Genomic DNA, 27,788 nt, shown 5'->3' on the forward strand with positions numbered 1-27,788 from the left:
GGAGCGGGAGCCGGCGGCGGCGGCGGCCGAGGAGCCCGGGCCCCCGGGACGGCGGCGGCGCCGGGAGGGCCGGATGCGCACCGTGCGCTCCAACCTGCAGCCGCCGCCGGGCGCCGAGGAGCCGGCGGGCAAGGGCGCTCCGCGGCGCCGGCTGCGCGGGGGCGCCCAGCACCTGGCGGACAACAGGCTCAAGACCACCAAGTACACTCTGCTGTCCTTCCTGCCCAAGAACCTGTTCGAGCAGTTCCACCGTCTGGCCAACGTGTACTTCGTGTTCATCGCGCTGCTCAACTTCGTGCCCGCGGTGAACGCCTTCCAGCCCGGCCTGGCGCTGGCGCCCGTGCTCTTCATCCTGGCTGTGACGGCCTTCAAGGACCTGTGGGAGGACTACAGCCGCCACCGCTCCGACCACGAGATCAACCACCTGGGATGCCTCGTCTTCAGCAGGTGAGCCGAGCGCGCGGCGCGGGGCGGGGGACCGAGGACGGCCGCTTCGCTCCGGGCGGGCGGAGGGTCGAGCCTCGGGGGGGTGCGGCCCACGCGGGGACCCTGCGGCCCGGGGCGCGGAGACCTGGAAGCCCTCGCAGAGGTCCGGGCGTGGGGGGCCGCAGTCCCTGAGTGTCCCTCAGACGTCGCGTCTGAGCCTAGCGATCCCCGGGCTGGCATCTCGCGGCCGCCGGGCGTCCTCGTCCCTCGCGGCTTCTGCTTTCTTAGTAAAAAGGAGGGAAATTCCCTGGCGCCCCAGCTTAAGCCCCAGCCCCAATCTTGTCCAAGCTCCGGGGGCCAGAGTGTTGAACGACTTAAGCAACCTACACAGGAATGTAAAGCTCGGTCTCAGATAACATCTCCTCCTGGGACAACAGAGTGAAACTACCACCAAGTTCTGACATGCCAGGCACACATCAGATAAAAGGGTAGCGGCGTCCATTCCCTTTTGTGAGCTGGGAGCCGGCCACCCAGCCGGGTGCCATCCCACGGAGCTGACTGCATAGTTTTAAAAAATTAACCCGTTTGCAGATGGAAAGACTGAGACCTTGAGTAGTTTTTCGAGTCTTGTGCGCAGTTAGACCCAGGGACTGTACTTCTCTGGGTTCCTGCTCCTTTCTCCCTGCACCTCCCTAAAGTTTTGGACCCTCGGGAGAGACCTGTCTGGGACGCTGCAGTCTCTTCTCTCCCTACACTGTCAAAGCCCGAGAGCGCCTCGGCCGCAGACCCATCTCGGAGCTGTGTCTGGTGTTAGAGTGCACCTCACGGCCACACCCGTCCGGAAGACAGAGGACCTCGCTCCCTGTCCAAAGCTGACCACTGTTCCCCTGCTGCCCCCTTTCCTCTGCCTCTGTGCCCGGGCTGGTCAGGACCTCGGAGGTGAAGGCTGTTAGGCTTGGTCAGCCTCCAGGAAGCCCCTTGTACCCTCCCGGTTATTCCTGCCTCTTAGGTTAGCTTCGAAGAATGCCTTTGAGTAACTCTGACCCTCCCGGCAACATTGATTGTTGTTTTACAAATTACCCTTGTTTTACAAATGAGTGACCGGGAAGTTCAGAGAAGTAACTTGCCCAAGTCCACACATTTCTATGTAGTGCTACTAACGTTTGACCCAGGTCTTCCCAACTTCATAGCGTTTACAGTATTCTGGTGCTTATGTTTTTTAAAGTTATATAAGGATCTCCTGAGAAGCTTATTAAAAATAACAATTTAATAGTGGGAATTAAAAAACTGAACAAACCAACAATTCTCAGGCTCCATCCAAACACATCTGACTGACTAATCTGGGTCTGGGCCTGGGGGTCTGAGTATTTAATGAGCACAGAGGTGGTGCTTCTGTCACGGCCCCGTTTGAGTGATGCTGCCTGCTTGCTGTCAGGGGTGCCCGTTGGCGAGTCAGCAAGTGTGATGCGATGGGCAGGGCCGCGGGATTTCCTGGCTCCTGTTCCCCCTGCAGCTGGGGAGGGCGGGGGCACCCTGACCCAGAGGCCCTCAGTGCCAGCCTGCTGTGTGCTCTGTGTACTGCAGTATACTCCGCGAGACCCGGTGGGGCCCCCAGGTTCTGTCTTTACACGTGTACCACTTCCTGTTCTTCCTCAGCTGCTCCTCCTGTAGCCAGAAATACTTAGGCCTCAGGAAACCGTTTATTTTCAGCTGACAAAGTCAACTGACCCTTATAGCTACTGTCACCCCCAACATGCCCATGATCCCCCCGCATTCCCCTCCTAGTGGAATCCCAGAGCGATCTCTGGTCTCCGTGACCTCGAAGGGCTTCCTGGAATTCGGAACCCTTCCGCTTCCTTGTGGACCTGCCTGTTCACATTCTCTTTCCCTGACCTGGGTTCTCAAAAGCTGAGTACAGTCCTTGGTGGGGGTGGTGAGGAGGCCTCTGGGACAATGGTGCTTTCAGGCCCCAGTGCCTCCCAGCTCCCAAGTTAAATTCCTTGAATGCTTTCTGGGGAGAGAATGGGCCTTCTTCCTGGGGAGGTTCTGTGGGTGTGAGATGGTGTCAGCTGTGCGCAGAGAGGAGGCCATCTGCGGGAGAAACTCCTTCAGGCCCAAAAGTCTGGGATGGCAGTTTTCAGTCCTGGGCTGTGAGTCATTGTATGTCTGAGCCTCCCTGTCCTCCCCACCGTCAGGCCGGAGTTTGTTCAGGGTCTTTGGTAGCCGCAGGGACAGTGACCCGATGCGGTGCGCAGCTGGGATCTGTGCTGTGCGATGTCATTGCTTTGGTGGACATGGAGTGGGCCTTCTGTAAATGGTGACTGTGCAGCGAGAGCAGACTTTTGAGTTGGGGAGGCGTGCCACTGTCTATGGACAGTGGCTTTTCTGGGATGCCCATGTGTCCTGACTGCAGTGTGCAGTGAATTAGTTACTTGTACCACTATTTATGTGGTATGTCCCCATATCAGGGTCTTCCTTGATGGTTCAGTGGTAAAGAAAACACCTGCAATGCAGGAGACGTGGGTTCAGTCCCTCAGTTGGGAAGATGCCCTGGAGAAGGGAGTGGGAACCCACTCCAGTATTTCTTGCCTGGACAATCCCATGGAGACAGGAGCCTGGAGGGCTACAGTCCGAAGGCTTACAGAGAGTCGGAAATGACTGAGCACACACACGTGTCCCCATTACGGAGCCCTTCCCGCGTCAGGCTTGCTGGAAGTGCTGGTTCCTGGGTCCTCTCCTACCACTCCCCGATCCTTAGCTGCTGAGCCCCTGGAGGTGGGAGAACTGGTGGCTTGGGTTTGCACACACAGACTTGCACAGAGGTCCTCTGTCTCCGTGGCCTGAGCCCATGGCATCATCTGGATCTCAGACTGTGTTTGGGAAAACCCTCCTGAGCCACCGCAGTGGAACGAGAGCACAGAGGCTGGTGCTTGGGGCTCTGGTCCTGCCTGTGGCCCCGGCCCCAGAAGGCCAGGCGGTCTGGGATGGGGCAGGCACCGAAGTCCTTTTTGATCACACAGGCCTTCCTGTGAGGGTGACGGCTGGCTGGTGAAGCCATCTCCTTCTGGGCACAGGTGGAAAAAAGACGGTTACAGTCCCATCCCCCTTCCCTCCGGATGCGGCCTCAGGTTTCTCCTGCTGTAGGGCTTGGACCACGCTTTAGCTTCCAGGCCTGAGTGAGCCTCCCTCGGGGACAGGCCTGGTGCCCCTGGGGCTGGGGAAGGGGGCAGCAAGTGACCGCGGGGCGCAAGGCTGGTGGGGCTGACGGGGGGGTGGGGGGCAGGGACAGGGCGAAGAGCCAGCCAGGAGGAGGGCAGGGGTTCTAGTGGAGGGAAGGCAGAGCCCGTGGTCAGAGGAGGGGCCGGGGGAATGTGGGGGGTCTCGTGGAGAGAAGGCAGAGCCTATGATCAGAAGAGGGGTCGGGGGGATGTGGGGGTCCTCGTGGAGGGAAGGCAGAGCCTGTGATCAGAGGAGGGGTCAGCGGACACTGCAGAAGAAATGTTCCTAGAGGGCATTTGCCCGAGAGAGGGGATGAGTGGAAGCCCAGGGTTCCAGGGCTTACCCACCTGTTCAGCCTCAGAGCGAGGGGATTGCCGGTTAAAAGGAGTAAACCTCACCCCTGCCGCTGGAACCGAGTGAGGCTCAGCGGGGCGCAGGCTGAGGCGGGGGTCCCAGGCGGACGAGGCCCTGCCTGGCCCAAACTCTGCACAAGCCCCTGCCTCACCTGCACCCCGTTTCTAGCGTGTCAGTGGGTCCTGGCCCAGGTCCACACGCCCCTCATGCCCCTGATCCTGTGGATCTGGAGGAGCAGCACCTTGTCCTGTGGCCCCCACCTTCCGCCCAGCCCTACCTGCGTTCTTGGGTAACGTTTTCCCTTTTGCTTCTCTCCGCTTTGTGATGACTCAAACCTGAGTACCTTCCAGCGTCTGCCTCCAGGATGACGGCAGCAGCAGCATTTCTGCCTGAATTAGCCCGTGGTGACTTTTCCCTGAAGGTTTTGAGCTTCTGGGGTTCTGGCCCTTTGGTGTCTTGCCGTCATCTTTTGGGAAAACAGTCAGGGCATGCCCTCATGCTTCTCTGGGAATTTAACTGTTGTCCCATCCCTTTCCTTTGACTCTCACTTGACTTTCCCAGCTCACCAGGGGCGCCTGTTCAGCCTGCTTACCCTGGGCTTCTAGGCTTCTTTTGTCAGATCCTGAAAGGGACCCAACAGAGTTCCCCCATTGTTTCGATCCATTTATCTTGTCTCGACCTTCCTTTCCTCCCTTTCCTGGAGAGTCCAGCCTCTTCCTCACCAACAGCAGAAACGTTTTGCCCCTGGGAAGCACAGCACCTTTGTCTTATTTGGAATAAAATATTTGAAGAAGCGGGTATACCAGACCAGTACAAGGCCCTGGGGGACAGGGATGCACCAGAACTACAGAAGTCTTCTTGACGCAGGGACATCTGTCTGGTGTCCTAGGTCGGGGGACTCTTGAGGAATATTTGGACATCGCCATTCACCTGGGTTTTGGAAATAATTTTTCTTTTGATACTTTTTATCATAAATGGGGTCCAATTATAGAAAAAGTACCATTCTTTCCCTAGAAACTTGTTTGCCCTCTGGAGATAGTCCTGTTCAAGGGAAGGTCCTTTTTATACTTGTTAATGTGAGCCAACTGCTTTAGTGCGCAGTTCCACCATAACCTCCTGATGTCCTGTTTTCGCACCTTCGTTTCACAGGTGAGGAAACTGAGCTTCAGGGCTTGATAGCTGCCTTAGGGCTGCCTGCTGGGAGATGGCAGAGCCATAGCCTGAGTCCAGACTCATCCTGCTGTGACTCTCAGTTCATAGTTTTCTTGTACTTGCCATCTCCACCCCCAAGAGCGGTATGCTTCATTTGAAAAGAAAAAAAACTTTACAATTTAATTCATCTCACAGTATTTTCTAATTTCCCTGATGGTTTCTTCTTTGACCCGTTTTATTTAGGAGTGTTTTAATTTCCACATATTGGTGACTTCCCCAGTTTTTTTTGTTATTGTTTCCATTTGCATTCCATTCACACAAATATAGAGCAGTACATAGATAAGGAACCTTTGTGTCTTCATCACCTAGTTTAATCGTTAGCACCTCATGACAGCACTGTTTCTCTGTATCCCACTCACTCCCTTCCCCCTTTTATATTGAAGCACATTCCAGACTTCAGGACATTTCTTCTGTAATATTTCAGCATTTATTTTTAGAAAAACTAGAACTTAAAAAAAAAAATCCTAAACTATCACACCTAAAGAATTAATTTTAATTCCTTAATATTATTAAATACCAAACCTGTGTTCAAATTTCCACTTGTCTCATAAATGCCATATTTCTTTTTTTCAATTTGTATGTTTGAATCAGGTCTCATTGCAATTGGCTGATCTGTCTCTGAGATCTCCTTTACTTGTAATTCCCTTTCTGTCTCTCTTCTTCCCCTTGCAACCTGCGTTATTTATCCTGGAGGGCTTCCCATAGCTTGAATACCGCTGATTTCTGTGGATCAGGTAACACAGTCCCTTCCACTGTAATTCTTGTGAGGGGGTAGGTGGGTCTGGATGCTTTATCAGAGTTTCATCAGGTTTGATTTTTGAGGAGGAGCAATCGAAACTGCGCTTAGAGGTGGTGCACTTCCCTCGTGAGGGACATAGAGTTCCTTGGTCCGTCTTTTTGTGATGTCAGCAGCCGTGGCGATCATTGACGACCTCCATTAATTTGCTGGAAGTTATGAAATGATGGTGGGCCTAATTCTTTCATTTACTAAATATTATTCATAATACTTTCATAAAAAGATACTTCCCTTCATCTACTCTCTGGTTTCCCAGTGGTATAGCTCATAGAGAGAGATGTTTGATTTGGATCACTCACGTCTTCCATTGGAAATTAATTGGCTTTTTAAAATGTTTATAAACTTTTTATCTTGAAAAACTTTCAGACTTTATAGACAAGTTGTAAAAGTAGTATATCCTTAACCAACATTCCTCTCATTTTAATGTTTCACTTAGCTGTGTTACAGTGGTCAAAACTAAGAAATTAACATCAGCAAAAAGCTATTAAATTAAATTAAAAAATATCTATATAGTTTTATTGAAGTATAGTTGACTTACAATGTTTTGGGTGCACAACAAGGTAATTTAGTTATACAAATATACATATGTTATTTTTGAAATTATTTTCCATCAAAATATTTACTGTAGTTCCCTATGCTATATGGTAAACCTTTGTTGCTTTTTGCATATCTATTTTTTAATAAGAAATCTAGCATTCTATTCATACTAAGTCAAACAAGTGGAATCAAAATGTCGTAATTTTTTTAGTTAGGCAAAAATCCATATGTTTTGTAAAATATATATATTATACACATTTATATATGTATACAAAAGCTTTTCTACTACACTTGATAAAGTCTTAGAAAGAACATCAAAAAAAAAGAGATGGAGAAATCAGAGAACATGAACTAAATGAATAAGAGCACTGAATATGAAATATAAAAAGTAAAACAAGCTAGATAAAAGTAGAAGATCATCATATAGTCTAGTTGTTTTTAAGCATGACTGCTCACTGGAAGCATATCTGGAGCTGTGGAGAAAAAAGCAATACTTGAGCATTTGTATTTTTCAAAAAACTTCAAGATAATTCTGATATGCATCTGGCTTTTAAAAAGGGATTACAGGTTTTTTTGTTAGATCCTAGTTTTGATGGTATGCAGTTCTATTATATTTCTGTTGACCAATCATGATGAAATGGTATTACGTGAGTAACAGTTACATAATCACAATAGTAAAAGATATTTATCAGTTTTCACAATCAATAGCCAGAGAAAAAGTAGAAGATAATTACAATTGCAAGCCATAATGGGAATATGATTAACTTAACAATATAAAATAATTATATACAATTTGGAGGAGGGGTCAAGCAGAGCGCTGTGGTACGTGGTGGTGCACACATGCACATGTTTTCGTCCAGCCAGCCCGTCTGTGTTTTTTGGTTGATGCACTTAATCCATTTTAAAGTAATTATTGATATGTATGATCCTACTACCATTTTCTTAATTGTTTTTGGCTTATTTTCTGCAGGTCTTTTCCTTCCCTTGTGTTCCTGCCTAGCGAAGTTCCTTTAGCATTTGTTGTAAAGCTGGTTTGGTGGTGCTGAATTCTGTTAACTTCTGCTAGTCGGGAAAGCTTTGATTTCTCCATCAAATCTGAATGAGAGTCGTGCTGGGTAGAGTATTCTTGGTTGTAGTTTCTTCCCTTTCATCACTTTAAATATTCCCTTCTGGCTTATAGAGTTTGTGTTGAGAAACTCTGGCTTGTAGAGTTTTCTGTTGAGAAATGAGCTGATAGCCTGATGGGAGTTCCCTTGTATGTTATTTGTCGTTTTTCCCTTGTTGCTTTTAATATTTTATTTTTGTCTTTAATTTTTGTCAGTTTGATTACTAGGTGTCTCGGTGTGTTCCTCCTTGGGTTTATCCTGCCTGGGACTCTCTGTGCTTCCTGGACTTGGTTGACTATTTCTTTTCCCATGTTTGGGAAGTTTTCAGCTGTTACCTCTTCAAATATTTTCTCAGGTCCTTTCTCTCTCTCTCCTCCTTCTGGGACCCCTATAATGTGAATGTTGTGCTTTTAATGTTGTCCAGAGGTCTCTTAGGCTGTTTTCATTTCTTTCCATTCTTTTTTCTATATTCTGTTCTGTGGCAGTGATTTCCACCATTCTGTCCTCCAGGTCATTTGTACATTCTTCTGCCTCAGTAAATCTGTTATTGATTCCTTTAGTGTATTGCTCATCTCTGTTCTTTAGTTCTTCCTGGTCTTTGGTAAACATTTCTTATATCTTCTCCATTCTTTTTCTGAGATCCTGGATCATTTTCACTATCATTATTCTGAATTCTTTTTCTGGAAGATTTCCTGGCTCCACTTTATTAGATTTTTTTTTTTTTTTGGAGTTTTATCTGGTTTCTTCATTTGGAACATAATCTTTTGCCTTTTTGTTTTGTTTAACTGTCTCTGATTGTGGTTTTTGTTCTGGAGTCTGCAGGATTGTAGTTTTTTCTTCTTCTATCTACAAGCTCAGTCTTAAACCACACTTCTCCATCCAAAGAGGACTTGTTATTTTTTTCCAGTTTATTGAGATATAATTGAAATATAGCACTGTGTAAGTTTAAGGTGTATAGCATAATTTGATTTACATATATTGTGAAATAACTACTATAATAAGTTTAGTTAGTATCCATCATCTCAGTTCAGTTCATTTCCGTTGCTCAGCTGTGTCTGAGTCTTTGTGACCGCATCCATCATCTCCTATAGATATAAAAAAAAGCAAAAAAGAATTTTTTTTCCTTTGTTGAGAACTCTTAGAATTTACTCTCTGAGCAGCTTTCAAATATGCCTTACAGCAGTGCTAACTGTAGTCATCATGTTAGCACTATATTCCCAGTACTTATTTTTCTCATAACTGGAAACTTTGATCACCTTAATCCATTTCCCCCACCCACACCTCTGGTAAACATTAATCTGATCTCTCTTACTATGAGATTTTTTTTTTTTTTTTCAGATTCCACATGTGAGTTCATATAGTGTTTGTATTTCTTTGTCTGACATTTCATTTAGCATAATACCCTCATGGTCCATTTTTGTTATTGCAAATGGCAGGATTTTTATGACTGAGTAGTATTCCATTGTGTATATATACCACTTCTTTGTCCATTCATTGGTTAGTGGACATGGGTTATTTCCATATTTTGGCAATTGTAAATAATGCTGCTGTGAACATTTGTTGTTGTTGTTGTTCAGTCGCTCAGTCATGTTCTACTCTTTGCAACTTCATGACCTGTAGCACCCCAGGTTTCACTGTCCTTGACCAACTCAGAGTTTGCTCAAACTCATATCCGTTGAGTTGGTGATGCCATCCAACTATCCCTCGTCTTCTGTCATCCTCTTCTTCTCCTGCCTTCAGTCTTTCTCTGCATCACGGTCTTTTCCAGTGAGTCAGCTTCACCTTAAGCATCAATCCTTCCAATGAATATTTAGGTTTGATTTCTTTTAGGATTGACAGGTTTGGTTTCCTTGCAGTCCAAGGGACTCATAAGAGTCTTCTACAGCACCACAGTTCAAAAGCATCAAGGTAGGGGTATGAGCATAAGGTGCAGAAGTTTCTTTGACATAGTGTTTTCATTTCCTTTGTTAATATTCCCCGAAATGAAATTGTTAGCTCGTGTGGTAGTTCTAGCTTTAATTTTTTGAGGAACTTCCATACTGTTTTCCACAGTGGCTACACCAATTTACACTCCTACCACATTGTACAAAGTTTCCTTTTTGTCTTCATTCTCACCATTTGTTATCACTCTTTGTCTTTTTTGATAAGCCATTCTAACAGGTGTGAGGTGATAATCTCATAGTGGTTTTGATTTGCATTTCCCTGATGATTAGCGATGTCAAGCAACTTTTCAGGTATCTATCGCTATTTGTATATCTTTGAAAAAATGTCTATTCAGGTGTTTTTTTCTCCATTTTAAAATTTGATTCGTGGTCTTATTATTTTTAATATAATTCTTTGATAGCTTTCAGTATGGGTGTGAGAGCTGAACTGTAAAGAAAGCTGATCACCGAAGAATTGATGCTTTTGAACTGTTGTGTTGGAGAAGACTCTTGAGAGTCCCCTGGTTAGCAAGGTGATCCAACCAGTCCATCCTGAAGGAAATCAGTCCTGAATATTCATTGGAAGGACTGATGCTGAAGCTGAAACTCCAATACTTTGGCCACCTGATAAGAAGAACTGACTCATTTGAAAAGACCCTGATGCTGGGAATGATTGAGGGTGGAAGGGGAAGAGGACAGCAGAGGATGAGATGGTTGCATGGCATCAGTGACTCAGTGGACATGAGTTCGAGTAAGCTCCAGGAGTTGGTGATAGACAGGGAGGCATGGTGTGCTGCAGTCCACGGGGTTGCAAACAGTCAGACACGACTGAGCGACTGAGCGACTGAGCTGAACTGAGTGGCTTTAGATGCCCAATATGTCTGTTCTGTTTTGTGCTGTGGCCTGGCTGGATCCTCATCTGAAGGTCTTTCATTTTCGTGATTATCTATTCTAGTTTTCATCCTTTCTGGAAGGAGTCAGGTGTCTCATTTGTGGGGTGTGCTTGCAAGTATTCTATTATCCCAGTGACTGCCAGTCTTCCTAGGACTTGGTGTTCCTGGGCCAGCGTGGTGTATGGCATGTGCTGCCCTTGCCTCTGGATTGTCAACACCATTAAGAACCACCCTGTCCTCAAGACCAGTCAGGCCCTCATTGAAAAGCACTTTCGGAAGACGTTTTAAAAATAATTTTCTTTCTTTCTTTTACTTTTGGCTCTGCTGGGTCTTCACTCCTTTCACGGCCTTTCTCCAGTTGCGGAGAGCCAGGGCTACGTGTTAGTTGCAGTGTGTGGGCTTCTTACCACAGTGGCTTCTCTTTGGTGCAGGGCGCAGGCTGTAAGGCATGTGGGCTTCAGCAACTGTGGCTCCTGGGTTTTAGAGCACAGGCTCGGTAGTTATGGTGCATGGGCTTCGTTGCTCCGTGGTTCTACGATCTTCCTGGATCAGGGATTGAACCTGTGTCTCCTGCATTGGAGGTGGATTCTTTAACCACTGACTACCAGGGAAGCCACACTGGTTCCAAATAGGAAAAGGAGTACGTCAAGGCTGTGTATTGTCACCCTGCTTATTCAACTTATGTGCAGAGTACATCATGAGAAATGTTGGGCTGGAAGAAGCATAAGCTGGAATGAAGATTGCCGGGAGAAATATCAGTCACCTCAGATATGCAGATGACACCACCCTTATGGCAGAAAGTGAAGAGGAACTAAAAAAGCCTCTTGATGAAAGTGAAAGAGAAGAGTGAAAAAGTTGGCTTAAAGTTCAGCACTCAGAAAACTAAGATCATGGCATCCGGTCCCATCAGTTCATGAGAAATAGATGGGGAAACAGTGGAAACAGTGTCAGACTTTATTTTGGGGGGCTCCAAAATCACTGCAGATGGTGATTGTAGCCATGAAATTAAAAGGCGCTTACTCCTTGGAAGGAAAGTTATGACCAACCTAGACAGCATATTCAAAAGCAGAGACGTTACTTTGCCAACAAAGGTCTGTCTAGTCAAGGCTATGGTTTTTCCAGTGGTCATGTATGGATGTGAGAGTTGGACTGTGAAGAAAGCTGAGTGCTGAAGAATTGATGCATTTGAACTGTGGTATTGGAGAAGACTCTTGAGAGTCCCTTGGACTGCAAGGAGATCCAACCAGTCCATTCTAAAGGAGATCAGTCCTGGGATTTCTTTGGAAGGAATGATGCTGAGGGTGAAACTCCAGTACTTTGGCCATCTCATGCGAAGAGTTGACTCATTGGAAAAGATTCTGATGCTGGGAGGGATTAGGGACAGGAGGAGAAGGGGACGACTGAGGATGAGATGGCTGGATGGCATCACTGACTCGATGGACTTGAGTTTGAGTGAACTCCGGGAGTTGGTGACAGACAGGGAGGGCTGGCGTGCTGCAGTTCATGGGGTTGCAAAGAGTCGGACATGACTGAGCGACTAAACTGAACTGAACTGAACTGAACCAGGGAAGCCCTAGGGGGCATTTTAAAGACAAAACCTATTCACATTTCTGGATCCTTGACTTGGGAAGATTCAGGGGACCTGTGTGTCTGCCAGAGTCCCTCCCTTCACAGTGGGGTGGTCCAGCTTCTTGCTGAATTTCCATAAGGAGGAAGCCCAAAGTCTTGATTTGCACAAGACTTACCTTGCTATATATAGTGCACTGAGACTTTACAGGAAAATGGAGAAGCTATTTTGGTCTTTGGTTTTTTAGAATACACTTAGCTTGGCTTTCTATGTTTACTTATTTCAGATTTTCCCAGGGCACAGTTAGTACGTGTTGCCTCCCAATATACCCTTTGGTTATTCTTCCATTGGGGATAATGTATGTTGAAGTACTTTGCCCAGAAAACTATTTTCATTAGGTAGTAATAAATTCCTTTGCCCAATTAAATTCAATCAGAGGCACCTGAAGCCCCCTTAATGAGGTGATTCCCTCTCTAGCAGTAAAATGCTGGGCAGGTGAATCTCTTTCTGGCCCAGTCTCCTGCTTTAAACAAGAGGGCAGACAGTGGCTGCTGGTCTGCAGTGGGGAGTAAGTGAGATGCTGCACGAAAAGGCAGAGCCAAGGCCGGACAGGCGGGCCAGCATTTGACACGGTTAGCTGCAGCTCAGCATTACAGTTGGGGCTTCCCTGCTGGCTCAGTGGTGAAGAATCCGCCTGCAGTGTGGGAGACCTGGGTTCGATCTCTGGGTTGGGAAGATCCCCTGGAGAAGAGAAAGGCTTCCCACTCCAGTATTCTGGCCTGGAGAACTGCATGGACTGTATAGTCCATGGGGTCGCAAAGAGTCGGACAGGACTGAGCGACTTTCTCTTTCAGTGTTACGGTTGTTACAGCTGCTACTGATGGTCATTGTTGCTAAGATCTTTTGGTCAAAATTTTCTTTTTTATTTTTAATTGAAGTATAGTTGATTTACTGTGTTTTATTCAGTTTCATATATATGTATACATTCTTTTAACAATTTTTCTTAATGATATTTTACACTGAAGTAGATATACTTTTAGTCAAAACAATCACCTTCCTCATTTAGTCTGTGTAGTTTTATCCTCAGTAAATGGACCGATTTTTGAAAGCATATTCAAATACTGAAAGTAGCCTGCAAACTCCTATTGCTAACTTCATCAGTTCAGTTCATCGTGTCCGACTCTTTGTGACCCCATGTATTCCTGGTAATTTTGGGATGCTCTTGGTAGCTCAGGTATCTTCTTAGAAATGCAGTTCATTGAAGAAGCCCTATAGGGACATGGTGATGTTAAGGCATTATTTGTTTAGATTAATAATTCAAAGGCAGTATATAAGTCCTTTGGATGTAGTAACAAACCCTTTTTTAAAATTTTAAAGACATCAAATGAATTAAATTTGTTGACCTATTTGGTGATGTCTTTAAATTTCTCATTTTTGCTTATCAACCCTTAAATAAAAGACAAAACAAAACAGCAACAATTCCAGTAGGTCCTTGGTTTTCCAAAGGAGAACAAGTCTTGAGCAGCCAGTGTGGCTTTCTCCAGTGACGTGCTTGCAGGAAGAAGAGGACTTTATGACCCATTCTGACATCCCAGAGCTTAGAAGGATAGGAACATCCAATTAGCTCAGGATCTGCCTTGATTTTTTTTTCTGCATTAGGTTTCTCTGTTTCAGAAACTGACTTTCCTAGAAAGGCGCCAGGGTGTTCTAAGACAGGAAGGTGGGCTGCGTCTTCAAAGTCTGCCCCTTCCAAAGCCCTCTGAGTCCCTGAGCACCCCACTCCCCCACCTCCCTGCCTGTGTTTCTTCTTTGCCTTATCAGTGCTTTTCTGATGGCAACTTCTGTCCCTAAAGGACTCCAGTACGTGAGAGCTTAATGAAGTGGGAGGAAGCTCCAGCTGTCAGCAGGCAGTTTTCAGGCCTTTTCTGTCCCACCCTGTGTTTTTGTGTGCTTCTCTGACAGCTAGAGAAGAGCAAGTTCAGGAGAGTTTAGTTTGGATTCCAAGTTCTCTCCTTTGTCAGACGGGACCTTGGGACTCTTGGTGGCGTCGGTCAGCTGCAGATGGAGATGACACACACCCATGGATCTGTCCTGAGCTGCCCAGCCTTCCTGTCCTGCCAGCCTCCTTTGGGTGGTGCCCAGAGGTAGGGTCCCATCCAGACAGTGAGCGGGCAGAGGAGGGTGTCCCGGGTGTGCAGAGGGCGCGGCCCCTTCCCAGTCCCGCTGTTCTTCCAGCGCTGGGCAGATACTCAGTCGGGCCTCGCCCCTCACCCGCAGCCAAGTGGGAAGTCATTTTCATTTCAGTCACACAATCCATCCACTCTCTCTGACCTTGTTGTCTTCAGGCCCGGTGGCTCAGGAAACCTGTTACTCAGAAAGCTCGAAGTGAATCTGAGACAGAGACAGAGCAGGCGGAGAGTGAGCCGGGACGGAGGCAGTGTCCTTTAGGGATGCTCTCAGCTTTCGTCTTTCTGAGCAAAGAAGCCATCTGCAAACGCGTCCAAGCGGTTTGTTCTCTCTTCATTTGACAGCCTCAGGGTGCCCATGGCGTGTGTCTACTTTCTGAAAGAGTACTTGTATTAAACAGCATGGTAGTTTAGTAGATACGTCGTGCTTCTCATGACTAATTGGTGATTACCTGGGCCCTCACCTTTCATACTGCAGTTATCATTCTTTTATTTTATGTCTATATTTTGCTGTGATACGTTTTAGTCAGATCAGATGTGTGGACCATTCCCTGGCATAGTAACATTTTCCACTTAGAGTGTTTTTTTTTTTTTTTTTTTTAAGAAAGAAAAACTATTGCTGTAAGTGGGGTGGACAGTCTGGCTCACTCCATTGGTCTGGCTGCTGTGTTGCCGTCTCTGCAGGCCACCCCGTGCTTGCGCTCTGGCCCTTCACCCTGGCCGAGCCTGGGCTCTGCCGCAGGACGGTCCTCTGCTTCTGTGCACACTCCCTGGGGTGCCCTGCTTCTGGCCTGACTGTCCCCTCTGTCTCATCCATTCCTCTGTGCCTTCACGGGAGCTCCTGCGCAGTGCTTCGGGCAGGGGGGCGCCCCGAGTCTGTCATTCTTGGCTCTGATCCCTGTCGCTGCAGGCGGTGACATCCCTCCTTTTTCGGGCCTTTGCTATCCTTGTCTTTTTATTGACCGTATGCAGAAACCTTGACATTGGGGCCTTGTACTCTGTGAGGGCGATGACTCCTCTGGACCAGCCAGTTCCTAGAGTGAGAGACTGGCCTGTGAGGGTGTGTTTCGTATGCAAAGTAACAATCCAGAGCCCACGCCGTACACACCCTTTTTAAGAATAACCGTTGATTTATTTGACCCTGGCCCACAGGGTCTCGGTTGCTTGGTGTCTGGGACCTTTCCTGGCAGTGCACCGACGTTCTGATCACGGCATGTGGCTTTAGCTGCTCCACGACGATTGGGATCTTAGTTCCCTGACAAGGCATCAAACCTGCATCCCTTGCATTACAAGGTGGATTCTTAGCCACTGGACCACCAAGGAGTCCCTCTGCACACCCTGTTATCAGGCTGCCATACTCAGGGCCACCAGCCTGGTAGCAGACGGCTGGGGACCTACGCCCCAGAGCCAGTGATGTCGTTCCTGAGCTTGGTTACCCTGCCTGGCTCTGCCCTTCCCATGGAAACCACAGTGAAGGCTCTTGCCCGTGTTTCCCCCTCGCTCCTCTGCCTCTTGACTTCCCTGGTGCTTTCCCCACGGCTCCTCCTCTTGGGAACTGTGAGAGATAAAGTCCTTTTTCACTGGCAGTGTCTCCTGGCCCACTGGTCTCCACACCTGAATAGCAGTGACCCTGCCTTAAAGCCTGTCTCCCTGCAGCCACTGTCTCTGGCCCCCTTTAACTTCCTTGTCATGTACGCTTGACTTCTCCTCCTTAAATACTTACTCCTGCTCGGTCCCCGCCTCTCCCGTGGTCTCGCCTCTTGGAACCTCTTGGTGAATCCCAACATTACGTGCACCAGTGTGCTGAGCTGCAGCGCTGGCCCCTGTGTGGAGGCTACTGGTCCGCACTTGTAGCCCCAACCCCAGCCCTCTCCCCACCCCGGCCCTTTTCTGCAGGGCGTGGGGAGCACTCCCCGCTGCTGCTCTTCGCCTGTGCAGCAGGGGCCCCTGCTCTGTGCCCTGCCTCCCTGCACATGCTCTGCCCTGCTCTTGGGGCAAGTTGGGCGGCAGCCAGGCCTCTCTGTCCTTGCAGTGCCACGGTGATGGGGCCTTAGCATCTCTGATCTGACGAGTGGACTACTCCTCAGGATACCCGAGTATCTTCACAGTAAATGCCTGTTGGTAGAATAACAGCCCCCTAGAGATGCATACATTCTGATCCCCAGAATCTAGGCTACATGGTGCAAGAGAATGAAGGTGGGTTGCAGATGTAATTAAGGTTGCTAATCGGCTAACCTTAGGATGCGGAGAGTCTTTCTGATGATTAGGGTGAGCCCTTAGTCTCATTACCAGTCCTTAAAGGTACTGTAGAAGGAGAGGGCAGGGAGCTGCAGTGTTTGGGGGACCCGACTTGCTGCTGTTCGCTTTGACGATGGAGTGGGGAGCCCCTGCTTGAGGAGGTAGGTGGCCTCTGGGGGCTGGAAACCCAAAGGCACTGTGCCTGCCTCGCCCTCCTGCTGGAGCACAGCCCTCCCAAGACTTTGGTTTTGTCCCTGTAAGACCCAGGTCAGACTCCTGACCTCTAGAACTGTAAGATAACACTTTGGTGTTGATTCAGGCCACTGAGTCCTGGTGATTTGTCACAGCAGCCACAGGAAATGAATGCATTCCTGTGGACGAGAGGATCTGGCAAATACCAGGTTCTTGAACCACAGCCTTTGTGTCTTGCTGTTGACTTATCTAGTTTCAGGTAAAAACATCTGTAGCCATTTGAATCACTGAGAATATCTGCAATTCCACATTTGCTGAGTGTGGCATGAAGACATGGTAGAATGGAAAATACGTATTTACTTATTTTTTCAGTTGAAATACTTAGTGATAAGACATTACACATGTCTTTAGCACTGTATACTTTTCAGAGATTTTATGAATTTGTGTGGGAAGTTGCCAGCCAGCCCTGACAGTGCAGTACTGGTAAATTCTTCAATGACACTCTGAGGAAATGGTAGCCCCGAGGGGGAGGTCTTGGCTCAGAGGGGGTACACCTCGGGGGTGGGACAGATGGCCCTGGATCCCAGGTGGCGCTACCAAGGGCCACCGACCGTTGCTGGCAACGTGCTACCCTAGATGAGCGTCCAGCGCCACCTTCATCTTGTGTAGGGTATGGATCAGGCTGCAGTTGTTTAGTTATTTCAGGTTTTTGAGAAAGTGTTGGAAACCAGAGAGTTATCCCGACATATGCCAGGACCCAGAATTTACCAAGGGTTAATGACCAAGAGCATGTATCCTTTTTTAGAAAAGTTTAAATGTTGTAGTGGACGTTCTTTTTAGTGTAACTGGTTCATTTGAGCAGTAATCTCCAAACATTTTTGATCTCACACCCTTATAAGCAGCAAACACTTCTCTGTGTGTACTGAAGGTAAACTTATTAATGTATAAATCATAGACAGGCAATGCAATGCATGACTACATAGATGAATGGATATATAGTAGTAAGGGAAAGAGCAATTACAATAGAAACTGTGGTATTCTTTGCCCCCAGTGACAGTGTGCTTTTGTGCATGAGCACTGCCTGGAGTTTCCTCATGTGGCTTCCTGTCTGTCTTAGTTCACTTGAGAGCATCACATGCGTTCAGATGTGCAGTCCAGTTCATTCCTGGGATTTCTCACGTTTATCGAGGGCCATTGAGGGAGCTTCAAAGAGCCTCAGGCCCCACAGGACAGTCCATCCGCGAATGCTGTGGGGTCTGTGGTGGTTGTGGCCCACGAGATGCTGGGTGTCTGGCCACGTCCACTTCCTGGGGCGCAGACGGCTTGCCAGGTGACACTGGGCCGTCTGAGCCATGCTGCTCGGGCACCAGCCAGCTGCCCTCCAGTTTTCTCATTTCTGTGCTTTACCTTTAAAAAGCGCTTTTATTGTGATGAAATACATACAACATGTATCATTTTAACCGTTTCTAAGTGTACAGTTCAGTGGCGTTGATTACATTCACATTGTTGTGCAACCATCGTTACTACCTGCAGAATTTTTTTGTCTTCCCAAACTGAAATTCTCCTCATTAAACAATAACTCATTCCTGCCTCCTGCAGCCCTGGTAACCCACCAGTCTACTTCCTGTCTCTTTGACCTCTCATAACTGAAATTATACAGTGTTTGTCCTTCTGTGTCTGGCTTATTTCACTTTGGCGTAATGTCTTCAGGATTGATCCACATTGTGGCACGTATCAGAACACCCTTGCTTTCGGAGGCTGAGTGATATTGAGGGGCTATGTGTAGGCCCCATAGTGTTCTTTCATTCAGCTGGTTGGGTTGCTGCTGCCTTTAGGTTTCTGTGAGTAATGCTGCTGTAAACATGGCTGTATAAGGATGTGCTTGAGCATCTCGTGCTTGACTTTCATGGGGGCAGTTGGCATGGATTTCGTTTGGATGCCCCGTTTTCCCGTGGTTGTTTTCATGTATTCAGGGTGGTGCAGTCAGGGTAGCACGAGCTGCAGGCCTTTTTCCCATCATTAGGTTTTGGGTGCTCCTGTGAGCTAAGGAGACCGCTTCAGCCCCTGACCTTCAGGTGGTGCTCCCACAACCGGGTCTCCAGGAGCCTGACCCACGTGTCCACAGCACACTTGTCTGCCCACAGTGCACCTGCAGGCTTGGGGTGCCGCCGCCAGCTTGTCCTGGGTCCAGTGTTTCCTCTTGCTTCTGTCGCCTAGATATCATCATACCCTTTATCTTTTTTTTTTTTTAATTAAAAAGAAATGGAATGCTTCACAGAGCTGCATGTCATCCTTGTGCAGGGGCCATGCTGATATCCTCTGGTCATCCCAGTTTTAGTATATGTGACGAGGTGAGAGCCTGCCTTTTATCTTTGAGCTCGAGAACCCTCTCTGCTGCAGGGGGCTCTGCCTGCTGCCCCGCACAGCTGAGGGCTGGCTGCAGCGCAGGTCACTGCTGCTGCTTCGCGGGGCGCCGTCTGCCGTCGGCGCAGGAAGGGCCTGCTGACTTCACAGGCTTGAGTGGGCCTAGCCGCCTTTGCCACCCGTCTCACTCCGCTTCTCTCTACTGGTGTTCAGTATCCCTACCTGTTCACAATGGTTCCCTGAGGTCAGAAACCGGGCGTCGTACAGCTCCTGAGAATCACCGGCCAAGGTCTTGCTTGCTGAGTCCCACTCCATCACATGGAGGTCCCCCACCTCCCTGCACTGGGGGCTTTCTCCTGGGTCACTTTTGCCCCTTTGAAGGGGCCCTTATTCTGGACTGTGTCCCTTTTGGTCAGATCAGAGGCTTGTGGTGACTGGTGCCTGGAGGAAGGCAGGGAGAGCCCAGTGGACCTGGAATCTCGCTGAAGATAGGGAGGGGCTAAGATTGACCTGTGTCTGCGAGGCCGTCACACCATCCCTGCGCCGTTCCATGTCTCGTTTTACAGATGGGCTGAGCCCGTCCCCAGAGGAGGAGGCTGCGGGTCCACAGCGCTGGTGGCTTTGGTGCAGGAGGGGGCCCGCGTGCCTGCCCTGTCCTCACGCGTTGCCCTGCGGGGCGGTCATGCCTGGACAGGGATCCCTGCCTGCAATAAGAGTCCCGAGAGTAGGGGGCTTGGTGAGCGGACAGTGGGCTGTGCCGGCAAACTCACTGCATTGATTGTGAAGCCCCCCTGAAAGAGGCTGCTTTTAAGCTTCTTTTACTAATAAGTAACTTCTCACTTTACCTACCTCTCCAAAGTTTTTAGAAACATAAGTGTTTTTTAAAAAGAGAACAGCTTATTTGCCTTTTTGATTACCTAAGAAATTAATATATCCCTTTGAAAATAGGACATCATAAAAACAAATATATTAGGGATGTGGATGGGTACAAAAATATCTCTTAAGCTTCATTACCCTTATCAGGACCCCCAGTTTAGACCCTAAAAGTTCTGTCATGATTTAACTTGAAGTTGGAGTTTATTAACCCTCCTTTTTGTAGAGCATCCAGCTGGCTAGAGGTGGGATGTACAGAGAAACTGAGATTTTTTTATCTCAAGGTCATTTTCACTGAATGGAAAATTCAGTGAGTGGGCTAGACCCACTCAAGGCCTGTGAAGTCAGCAGGCGCTTCTTGTGCCTATGACAACAAACACACGCAAGCGTGCACCTGTGCACACACATGTGGGTGCACATCAGCTCTTTTAGGCAGCTGTGAATGAAGACCGCTTCTTTGAACATGCTTCCCTAAGCCCTGACCCCACGCATCCCCAATCTACTCAGATCTCATGCTGGCATCCACAGTAGAAAAGGCCCTTCGAGGATGTTCAAGAAGAACTCACCCCCCAAACAAAGATAGGTGCCAGGCCCCCCACATGACACTCCCAGGTCTGAGCTCCCAGAGTCAGCCACATCAAGGCCACAGCTCCTACCCCAGACCCACGAATTCCAGAAGCGATTTCTGGGTGCCCTTTCTAGTTGATACCAGAAACTCTAAACTCACAAGCACTCAAGGGACACTATCAGAAAGGGCTGGAGTCTCCTTTTCACTTATCTCCTCCATCCTTGGGCCTTAAAGCACAGTTTTGAAGTATTTGTCTAAAACAACAATGTAACTCCTTCTGCCAAACTATGATAAAGCCCACTGCATTAGAAACGTGTTCAAGACAAATCAAGTGAGGGTGACACCTGACTTTACTACCACTCAAATAAAATGAAGGCACTAAAATGTGAGAGACAAATGACACAGAGCACACAGGGATCAAAGACGCCTTTGTCGCACACGTTGACAGCATGTTTACTATTTCCCATCGGTCGCATGTCGTAACATTACAATTTGAATGCTTTCAAATATGGAGAGAATTTTCCATTCAGTGAAAATGACCTTGAGATAAAAAAATCTCAGTTTCTCTGTACATCCCACCTCTAGCCAGCTGGACGCTCTACAAAAAGGAGGATTAATAAACTCCAACTTCAAGTTAAATCATGATAGAACTTTTAGGGTCTAAACTGGGGGTCCTGATAAGGGTAATGAAGCTTAAGAGATATTTTTGTACCCATCCACATCCCTAATATATTTGTTTTTATGATGTCCTATTTTCAAAGGGATATATTAATTTCTTAGGTAATCAAAAAGGCAAATAAGCTGTTCTCTTTTTAAAAGACACTTATGTTTCTAAAAACTTTGGAGAGGTAGGTAAAGTGAGAAGTTACTTATTAGTAAAAGAAGGTTAAAAGCAAATGTCACACATATCCCCTCTGAGCCCCTGGGATAGAAAGGAGCATCTCTTTTCTGCACCGCATCTGGGCACTGAGTTGGGAACATCAGTCTATGTAGAGGCAAAGTTCATCAGCTTCTTAGAGAAGGTATTCCCTTCCCTGCCATTTAATTGCATTTCTGTCTGCTCACTTGGAAGAGAGTTTCCTTCTTTCTCCAGTTTTCTGTTCTGAAATAGATGTCTGCAAAGGTATGGCCCGCTGGACTCCTCTGCACATGCTGATGTGGGTGTGGGTGGTGAGGAATGACTCAGATGCTTGGGCCGCACTGAGGGCTGATGTGGGTGGGGCGGGCCTTCTGCCCCTCGGGTTCACACCTGCTGTCTGGCGTGAGTGTGGAGTGGGGTGTGTGAACAGGAGTTTGCACAGTTTTACTTTGTACCTCCACTCCAACTTTAAATTGGCACCTCCTGCAGCTGTTTAGAGCACTAGATTTTGAAATTCTGGATGGTAGAGGAAGGCAATTTTAAGAGTTAAATAAAGCTACTTGATAATGGAGTTAGACTTTAGCTGTAAAAGCGACCTTATAAAATCAGAGATGATGTTTGTGTCTGAGGCCTTAAAGACTATTGACAATTATATATATAGATTATGTAAATTCTGTTCATTACAATATGAAAATGATGTATTTCTTATAGAAATATCCCCCAAATACAACTAAATTGATGTTTTAATTTCTCACTGTTCATTAATTATGAAAAAAAAAATTGAAAAACAGAGACTTCTGGTTCCAGAACAAGATGGTGTGGATTCACTTTTCCTAACTTATCTCCTGCAACCAAATCCTGGAAATAATTCAATAGACAACAGTCAAAGAACACTAGAAGCTGAAAGAAGGCAGACTGGCTGGGGACCTAAGAGCTTGAAGAATGGGAATTCTCAGTGAATTCTCCAGGTTTTCCTTTTATTGCCCATGTACTTCAGCCTGGGCATGGAGATTCCTGTAACCAGAACTGCCAACAAGTATAGACAAAGTGGAAAAGGCTCTGTTTGCCCAAAGGTAAGCCCAGTGGACACCTAAGTGAGCCCCATCCCATACAAGCTACGCGAAGACACTGAAGGTGCCTACAGGAGCAGTGTTGGCATAGCTTGGGGTGCCCTACTCTTTACCTAGTTGTATAAGGAGAGCCAGGCTACTCACCCACACCAGTGGGAATCAACCCAGCGAGGCCCTTCCACTCCCTTATCCCACATCAAAAATCCCAGAGTTAGCATCATACCCACTGTGAAATACTGATGCCTCCCCTCCAAAGAATGAGGACGAGAATGTCTGCTTCAACACTATTACTTGATACAGTACTAGAAGTTCTTGACACTGCAATAAGACTCAAGAAGCAAAATGCTTCTTGAAATAATAAAAGAAGAAAGAAATAATAAAACTTAATTTGCAGAAAATGTAATTACCTATATAGAAAATACTAAGGAATATACTACCAAATGGGATGAGGTCAATCCTCATCCCAGATCCCAAGAAGGGTAGTACTAAAGAATGTGCTAACCATCGGACAGTTGTACTCATCTCCCATGCTAGTAAGGTTTACTTAAAATGTTGTATGCTAGGGTTCAGGATTATGCAGACCAAAAAATTCCAGATGTCCAAGCTGGATTTAGAAAAGGAAGAGGAACTAGAGATCAAATTCAGTATTTGCTGGATCATAGAGAAAGCTAGGGAATTCCAGAAAAACATCTACCTCTGTTTCACTGACTATGCCAAAGCTTTTGACTGTGTAATAATAAACTGTGGAAAGCTCTTAAAGAGATGGGAATAACAGACCACCTTACCTGTCTCCTGAGAAACATGTATGTGGGTCAAGAAGCAACAGTTAGAACCCTGATGGAACACAGAACAACTGATTGGTTCAAGATTGAGAAAGGAGTACCACAGGGCTGACTGCCATCACCTGTTTGTTTATATGCTGAGTTCATCATGAGAAGTGCCAGGCTGAATAAGTTACAAGCTGGAATCAATATAGGCAGGAAAACCATCAACAACCTCAGATATGTGGATGATACCACTATAATGGCAGAAAGAGAAGAATAACTAAAGAGCCTCTTGATGAGGGTGAAGGAGAGTAAAAGAGCCAGCTTAAAACTAAATGTTAAAAAAAAACAACAACTAAGATCATTGCATCTGGTCGCATTACTTCATGGCAAGTAGAGGGGGAGAAGGTGGAAGTAGTGACAGATTTCCTCTTCTTGGACTCTAGAATCACTGTCGATGGTGCCTGCAGCCATGAAATTAGGAGACGTTTGCTTCTTGACAGGAAAGCCATGACAAACCTAGAGAGTGTGCTGAAAAGCAGAGACATTGCTCTGTTGACAGAGGTCTGTATAGTCAAGACTATAGTCGTCCCAGTGTCACAAACAGCTGTGAGAGCTGATCAGAAAGAAAGCGGAGCACTGAAGAATTGATGCCTTTGAACTATGGTGATGGAAAAGACTCCTGAGAGTTTCTTGGACAGCAAAGAGATGAAACCGGTCAATCTTAAGGGAAATCCACCCTGAGTACTCATTGGAAGGGCTGATGCTGAAGCTGCAACTCCAGTATTTTGGTCGTCTGATGAGAACAGCTGACTCATTGGAAAAGTCTCTCATGCTGGGAAAGATTGAGGGCAGAAGAACAGGGTATCAGGATGAGATGGTTGGATGGCATCACCAATGCAATGGACATGAACTTGAGCAAACTTTGGGAGATGGTGAGGGACAGAGAGGCCTGCTGTGCTGCAGTCCATGGGGTCGCAAAGAGTCAGACATGACTGAGCGACTGAACAACAAAAACAATACTACCAAAACCAAATCAAACCAGACCCAACAAACAACAAAACGGTGTCTTAGAACTAATAAAGGAGCTCATGAAGATTGCAGCATATAAGATAAACATACACAAGTCAATTATACTTTTACATACTGACCATGAACAAATCATAAGCACAATACCATTTATAATTTCTCCAAAGAAAAGGAAATGCTTTGATATAAATTTAACAAAGCTCATATAAGATCTGTATGCTAAAAATTGCAGAGTGCTAATGAAAGAAATGAAAAGAGATCTGGGTAAATGTGGAGACCATTCATGCTCATGAATTGAAGGAAGCACCATAATAGAGATATCAGTTATACCTACATTTATCTTTAGATTTAACACAATTCCTATCAAAATATCAGTGAAGTTTTTGTAGACATGAGCAAGCTTACTCTGATATTTACATAGAAAAACCAGGTTGTAGAATAGCCAGGACAGTTTTGCAAAAGAATAAAATGGGAAGAATTCACTCTTCCCAATATCACTGTTTGGTGTAGAGCTACAGAATTCAAGATAGTTTGGTATCGGCAAAGTGATAGTCACCAAAGGAACAGAGTAGAGATCTCAGAAATAAACTCACACAAATATGTCCAATCAATTTTTGACAAAGAACCAAAAGCAATTCAATGGAGGAAGTACACCTTTTAAGAAATTGTGCAGGAACAATTCAATAGCCATAGGTGAAAAAAAAAAAAGAAAGGAAAAAACTCTAAACCTTACACCTCAGGTAAAAATTTACTCCAAAACAGTCATAGATTTAAATGTGAAACTGTAAAACTTCCAGAAGAAAATATTAAAAAATTTTTTTTCAGTACCTGGGTCTAGGCACAAAATTCTTGGACTTGATACCAGGAGCATCATCCATAAAAGGAGAAGTTGAGAAATTGGACCTTATCAAAATTAAAAACATTTGCTGTGAGAAAGACCCTGTTAAGAAAAAGGGAAGACAGATTACAGACTGGGAGAGAATGTTTGCACATCACATACTCAACAAAGCACTTGTGTTCCGAATACACGAAGAACTCCAAAAATTGACGGTAAAAAATCTGATTTGAAAGTGGGCAGAACTTGAGGAGATATTTCACTGGAGAAGAAATGCAGATGGCAGCAATGCACATGGAGCAGATACCCACGTGGAAAATGTTCAGCATTGTTAGATAATAGAGAAATGCACGTTCAGACCACCAGGAGATATTGCTGCACACCTGCCAGAATGGCAAAACCGAGAATGGTGATAGCACCAAATGTTGCCACGGATGTAGAGAAACTGGATCTCTCAAGTATTGCTGGTGGGATTGTAAAATACACCCACTTTGGGAAATAGCCCTTAAAACCATAAATAGAATTTCTTTATGATTCCATTTCTCTTGGGCACTTACCCCAGAGAAATGAGAGCTTATTTTCACACAGAAACCTGTACACAAGTGTACCTAACAGCTTTATTCATAATAGTCCAAACTGGAAATAACCCAGATGTTTAGTGAGTGAATATTTAAACTGTGGTCCATCCACACCTTGGAATGATACTCAGCAGTAAAATGGAATGAACTATTCATACATAACTGCTTGAAAGGGCCTCAAGAACATTTTATGGAGTGCAAAAAGCTGATTTCAGAAGGAAACATGCTGCACGATCCCATTTATGCACCATTTGTGAAATAACATAATTATGAAACAGAATAGAGGTTGTCAGGGTTAGGAATGGGGAGGGTGTATGTGACTACAAAAAGGTAGCTTGAGGGGGTCTGGTGTCTTGATGTGTTTGTAAGAGGTTACGATTGGAAAATCACACAGAAGTACTCATACACCCACCAGAGCACTTACAAGTGGTAAAACCTGCATAAGCTCTGTAGGTTATACCCTTCTCAGTTTCCTCGTTCAGGTGTTGTATTCTGGTTATGCAGGAACGCAGGCTCTTAACGTGGGGAGGCTGACTGACCTGGGCACGGGCCCTCCATCTACATTTCTTTGCAACTTCTTGTGACTCTAATGTTAACATTAAGATAAAAAGTTTGAAAATGATTATTTTGTTATTAAGTACTATGATTATTGAATATGGAAACGAGACAGAAATTCAGGCCCCGCCCCTCGGTTGCTCTGCCGCCGCAGGGGAGTGGGGGACGTGCTGCCTCCTCCTGGCGGTGTCCGGCAGTGCGCGTCCCAGCGGAGATGCAGCGCCGGGGATCAGCTTCTCTGACAGGTGTGCGTACAACTGTATACCACTTGTGAATAACTAATAAATTGGGGCTTCCCTGATAGCTCAGTTGGTAAAGAATCCTCCTTCAATGCAGGAGACCCCTGTTCGATTCCTGGGTTGGGAAGATCCCCTGGGGAAGCAATAGGCTACCCACTCCAGGATTCTTGGGCTTCCCTGTGGTTCAGCAGGTAAAGAATCCACCTGCAATGCGGGAGGCCTGGGTTCGATCCCTGGGCTGGGAAGATCCCCTGGAGAAGGGAAGGGCTGCCCACTCCAGTATTCTGGCCTGGAGAATTCCCTGGACTGTATAGTCCATGGGGTCGCAAAGAATTGGACACGACTGAGAGACTTGCACTTTCACTTTTCAGGGACAAAGAATCTTGCTCTTATTCCAGACCTGACTTTGAGGTGACTTAGTTCTCTGGTTAGAAGAAAAATATAAAACACTCAGGGCTATTAGCTTCAATTAATGCCTGGAAATAGCTCCTAGGATTTTATCTCAGTACCCTCTTATCTTACTGTTATGAGTAGTAATTCGGATAATGCCATTGGAAGGGATGCATTAATGCACACACCCTGGAGTTGCTTATTAACCCTGTCTCAGTCCTAGGGGTGTCCCCACCATTTGCCTTTGAGATCACGATTGTGACGGGATGTTGAGGGACAGCCAGTGTCTTCTAGAAAGAATGGGTCTTGGATAAAAACATACCGTTTGTCACAGTTGGCACCTAAGTAAATACACATTTTTAACATACATACTGCAGAGCAATACTACACTGCTTGGGATGTTCCTAAAATTAACAAGCTTTCAGCCAGAGACATTCACTCCCAAGAGAGCAAGACATCCTGAACAGGGGCTGGTGTTTTTCAGTCCTGTGGAAAGGGGAGAAAGTTCTCAATAGGAGATGCCTCCCAAAGCACCTTGATTGCTAACTGTAAAGAAAGGCTACTTCTACTTCTTGGAGGCCTGCCCACCATTTCCCTGTTTGCTCAGGGGAAATAGGTTTTAAGGATGTGTTGTATCATTAATTAAGAGTATTAACTCTCAAAGGGACGCTTCCTTGAAGAGGCTGCAAGGGACACCATTGCAGAGGCATTTAAAGCTGCAGAAAATTGAAACTTGATCTGTGTTTTAGTAACAACCCCTGTTGTTGGATTAATAAGATTATCTGGAAGGTGAGGGAGGGATTGGGAATTTGGGATTAGCAGATGGAAACCATTATATATTAAATGGATAAATAACCATTATATATTAAATGGATAAATAGCAAGATCCTACTGTATAGCAGATGTTGTTCAGTCGCCCAGTCGTGTCCGACTCTTTGTGAGCCTATGGACTGCAGCATGCCAGGCCTCTCTCTCCCTCACCATCTCCTGATGTTTGCCCAAGTTCATGTTCATTG

At 46.4% G+C, this 27,788-nt stretch overlaps 1 protein-coding gene and 1 non-coding gene across 2 annotated transcripts in view; one reads left to right on the forward strand and one right to left on the reverse strand.

The window, feature by feature from the left end:
- Nucleotides 1–27,788, forward strand: part of ATP10A (ATPase phospholipid transporting 10A (putative)) — a 182,391-nt gene that overhangs the window by 812 nt on the left and 153,791 nt on the right. The window contains exon 3 of the mRNA XM_040257138.1: nt 5–447. Coding sequence (XP_040113072.1) covers nt 5–447 — 443 coding nt within the window. The remainder of the gene's footprint in view (nt 1–4; nt 448–27,788) is intronic.
- On the reverse strand, nt 18,905–19,007 carry LOC120875784. Its single transcript, XR_005724082.1, has one exon. It is a non-coding gene; the product is annotated as a U6 spliceosomal RNA (small nuclear RNA).

Source organism: Oryx dammah, unplaced genomic scaffold (genome assembly GCF_014754425.2).
Source record: "Oryx dammah isolate SB20612 unplaced genomic scaffold, SCBI_Odam_1.1 HiC_scaffold_16, whole genome shotgun sequence".
NCBI lineage: Eukaryota > Metazoa > Chordata > Mammalia > Artiodactyla > Bovidae > Oryx > Oryx dammah.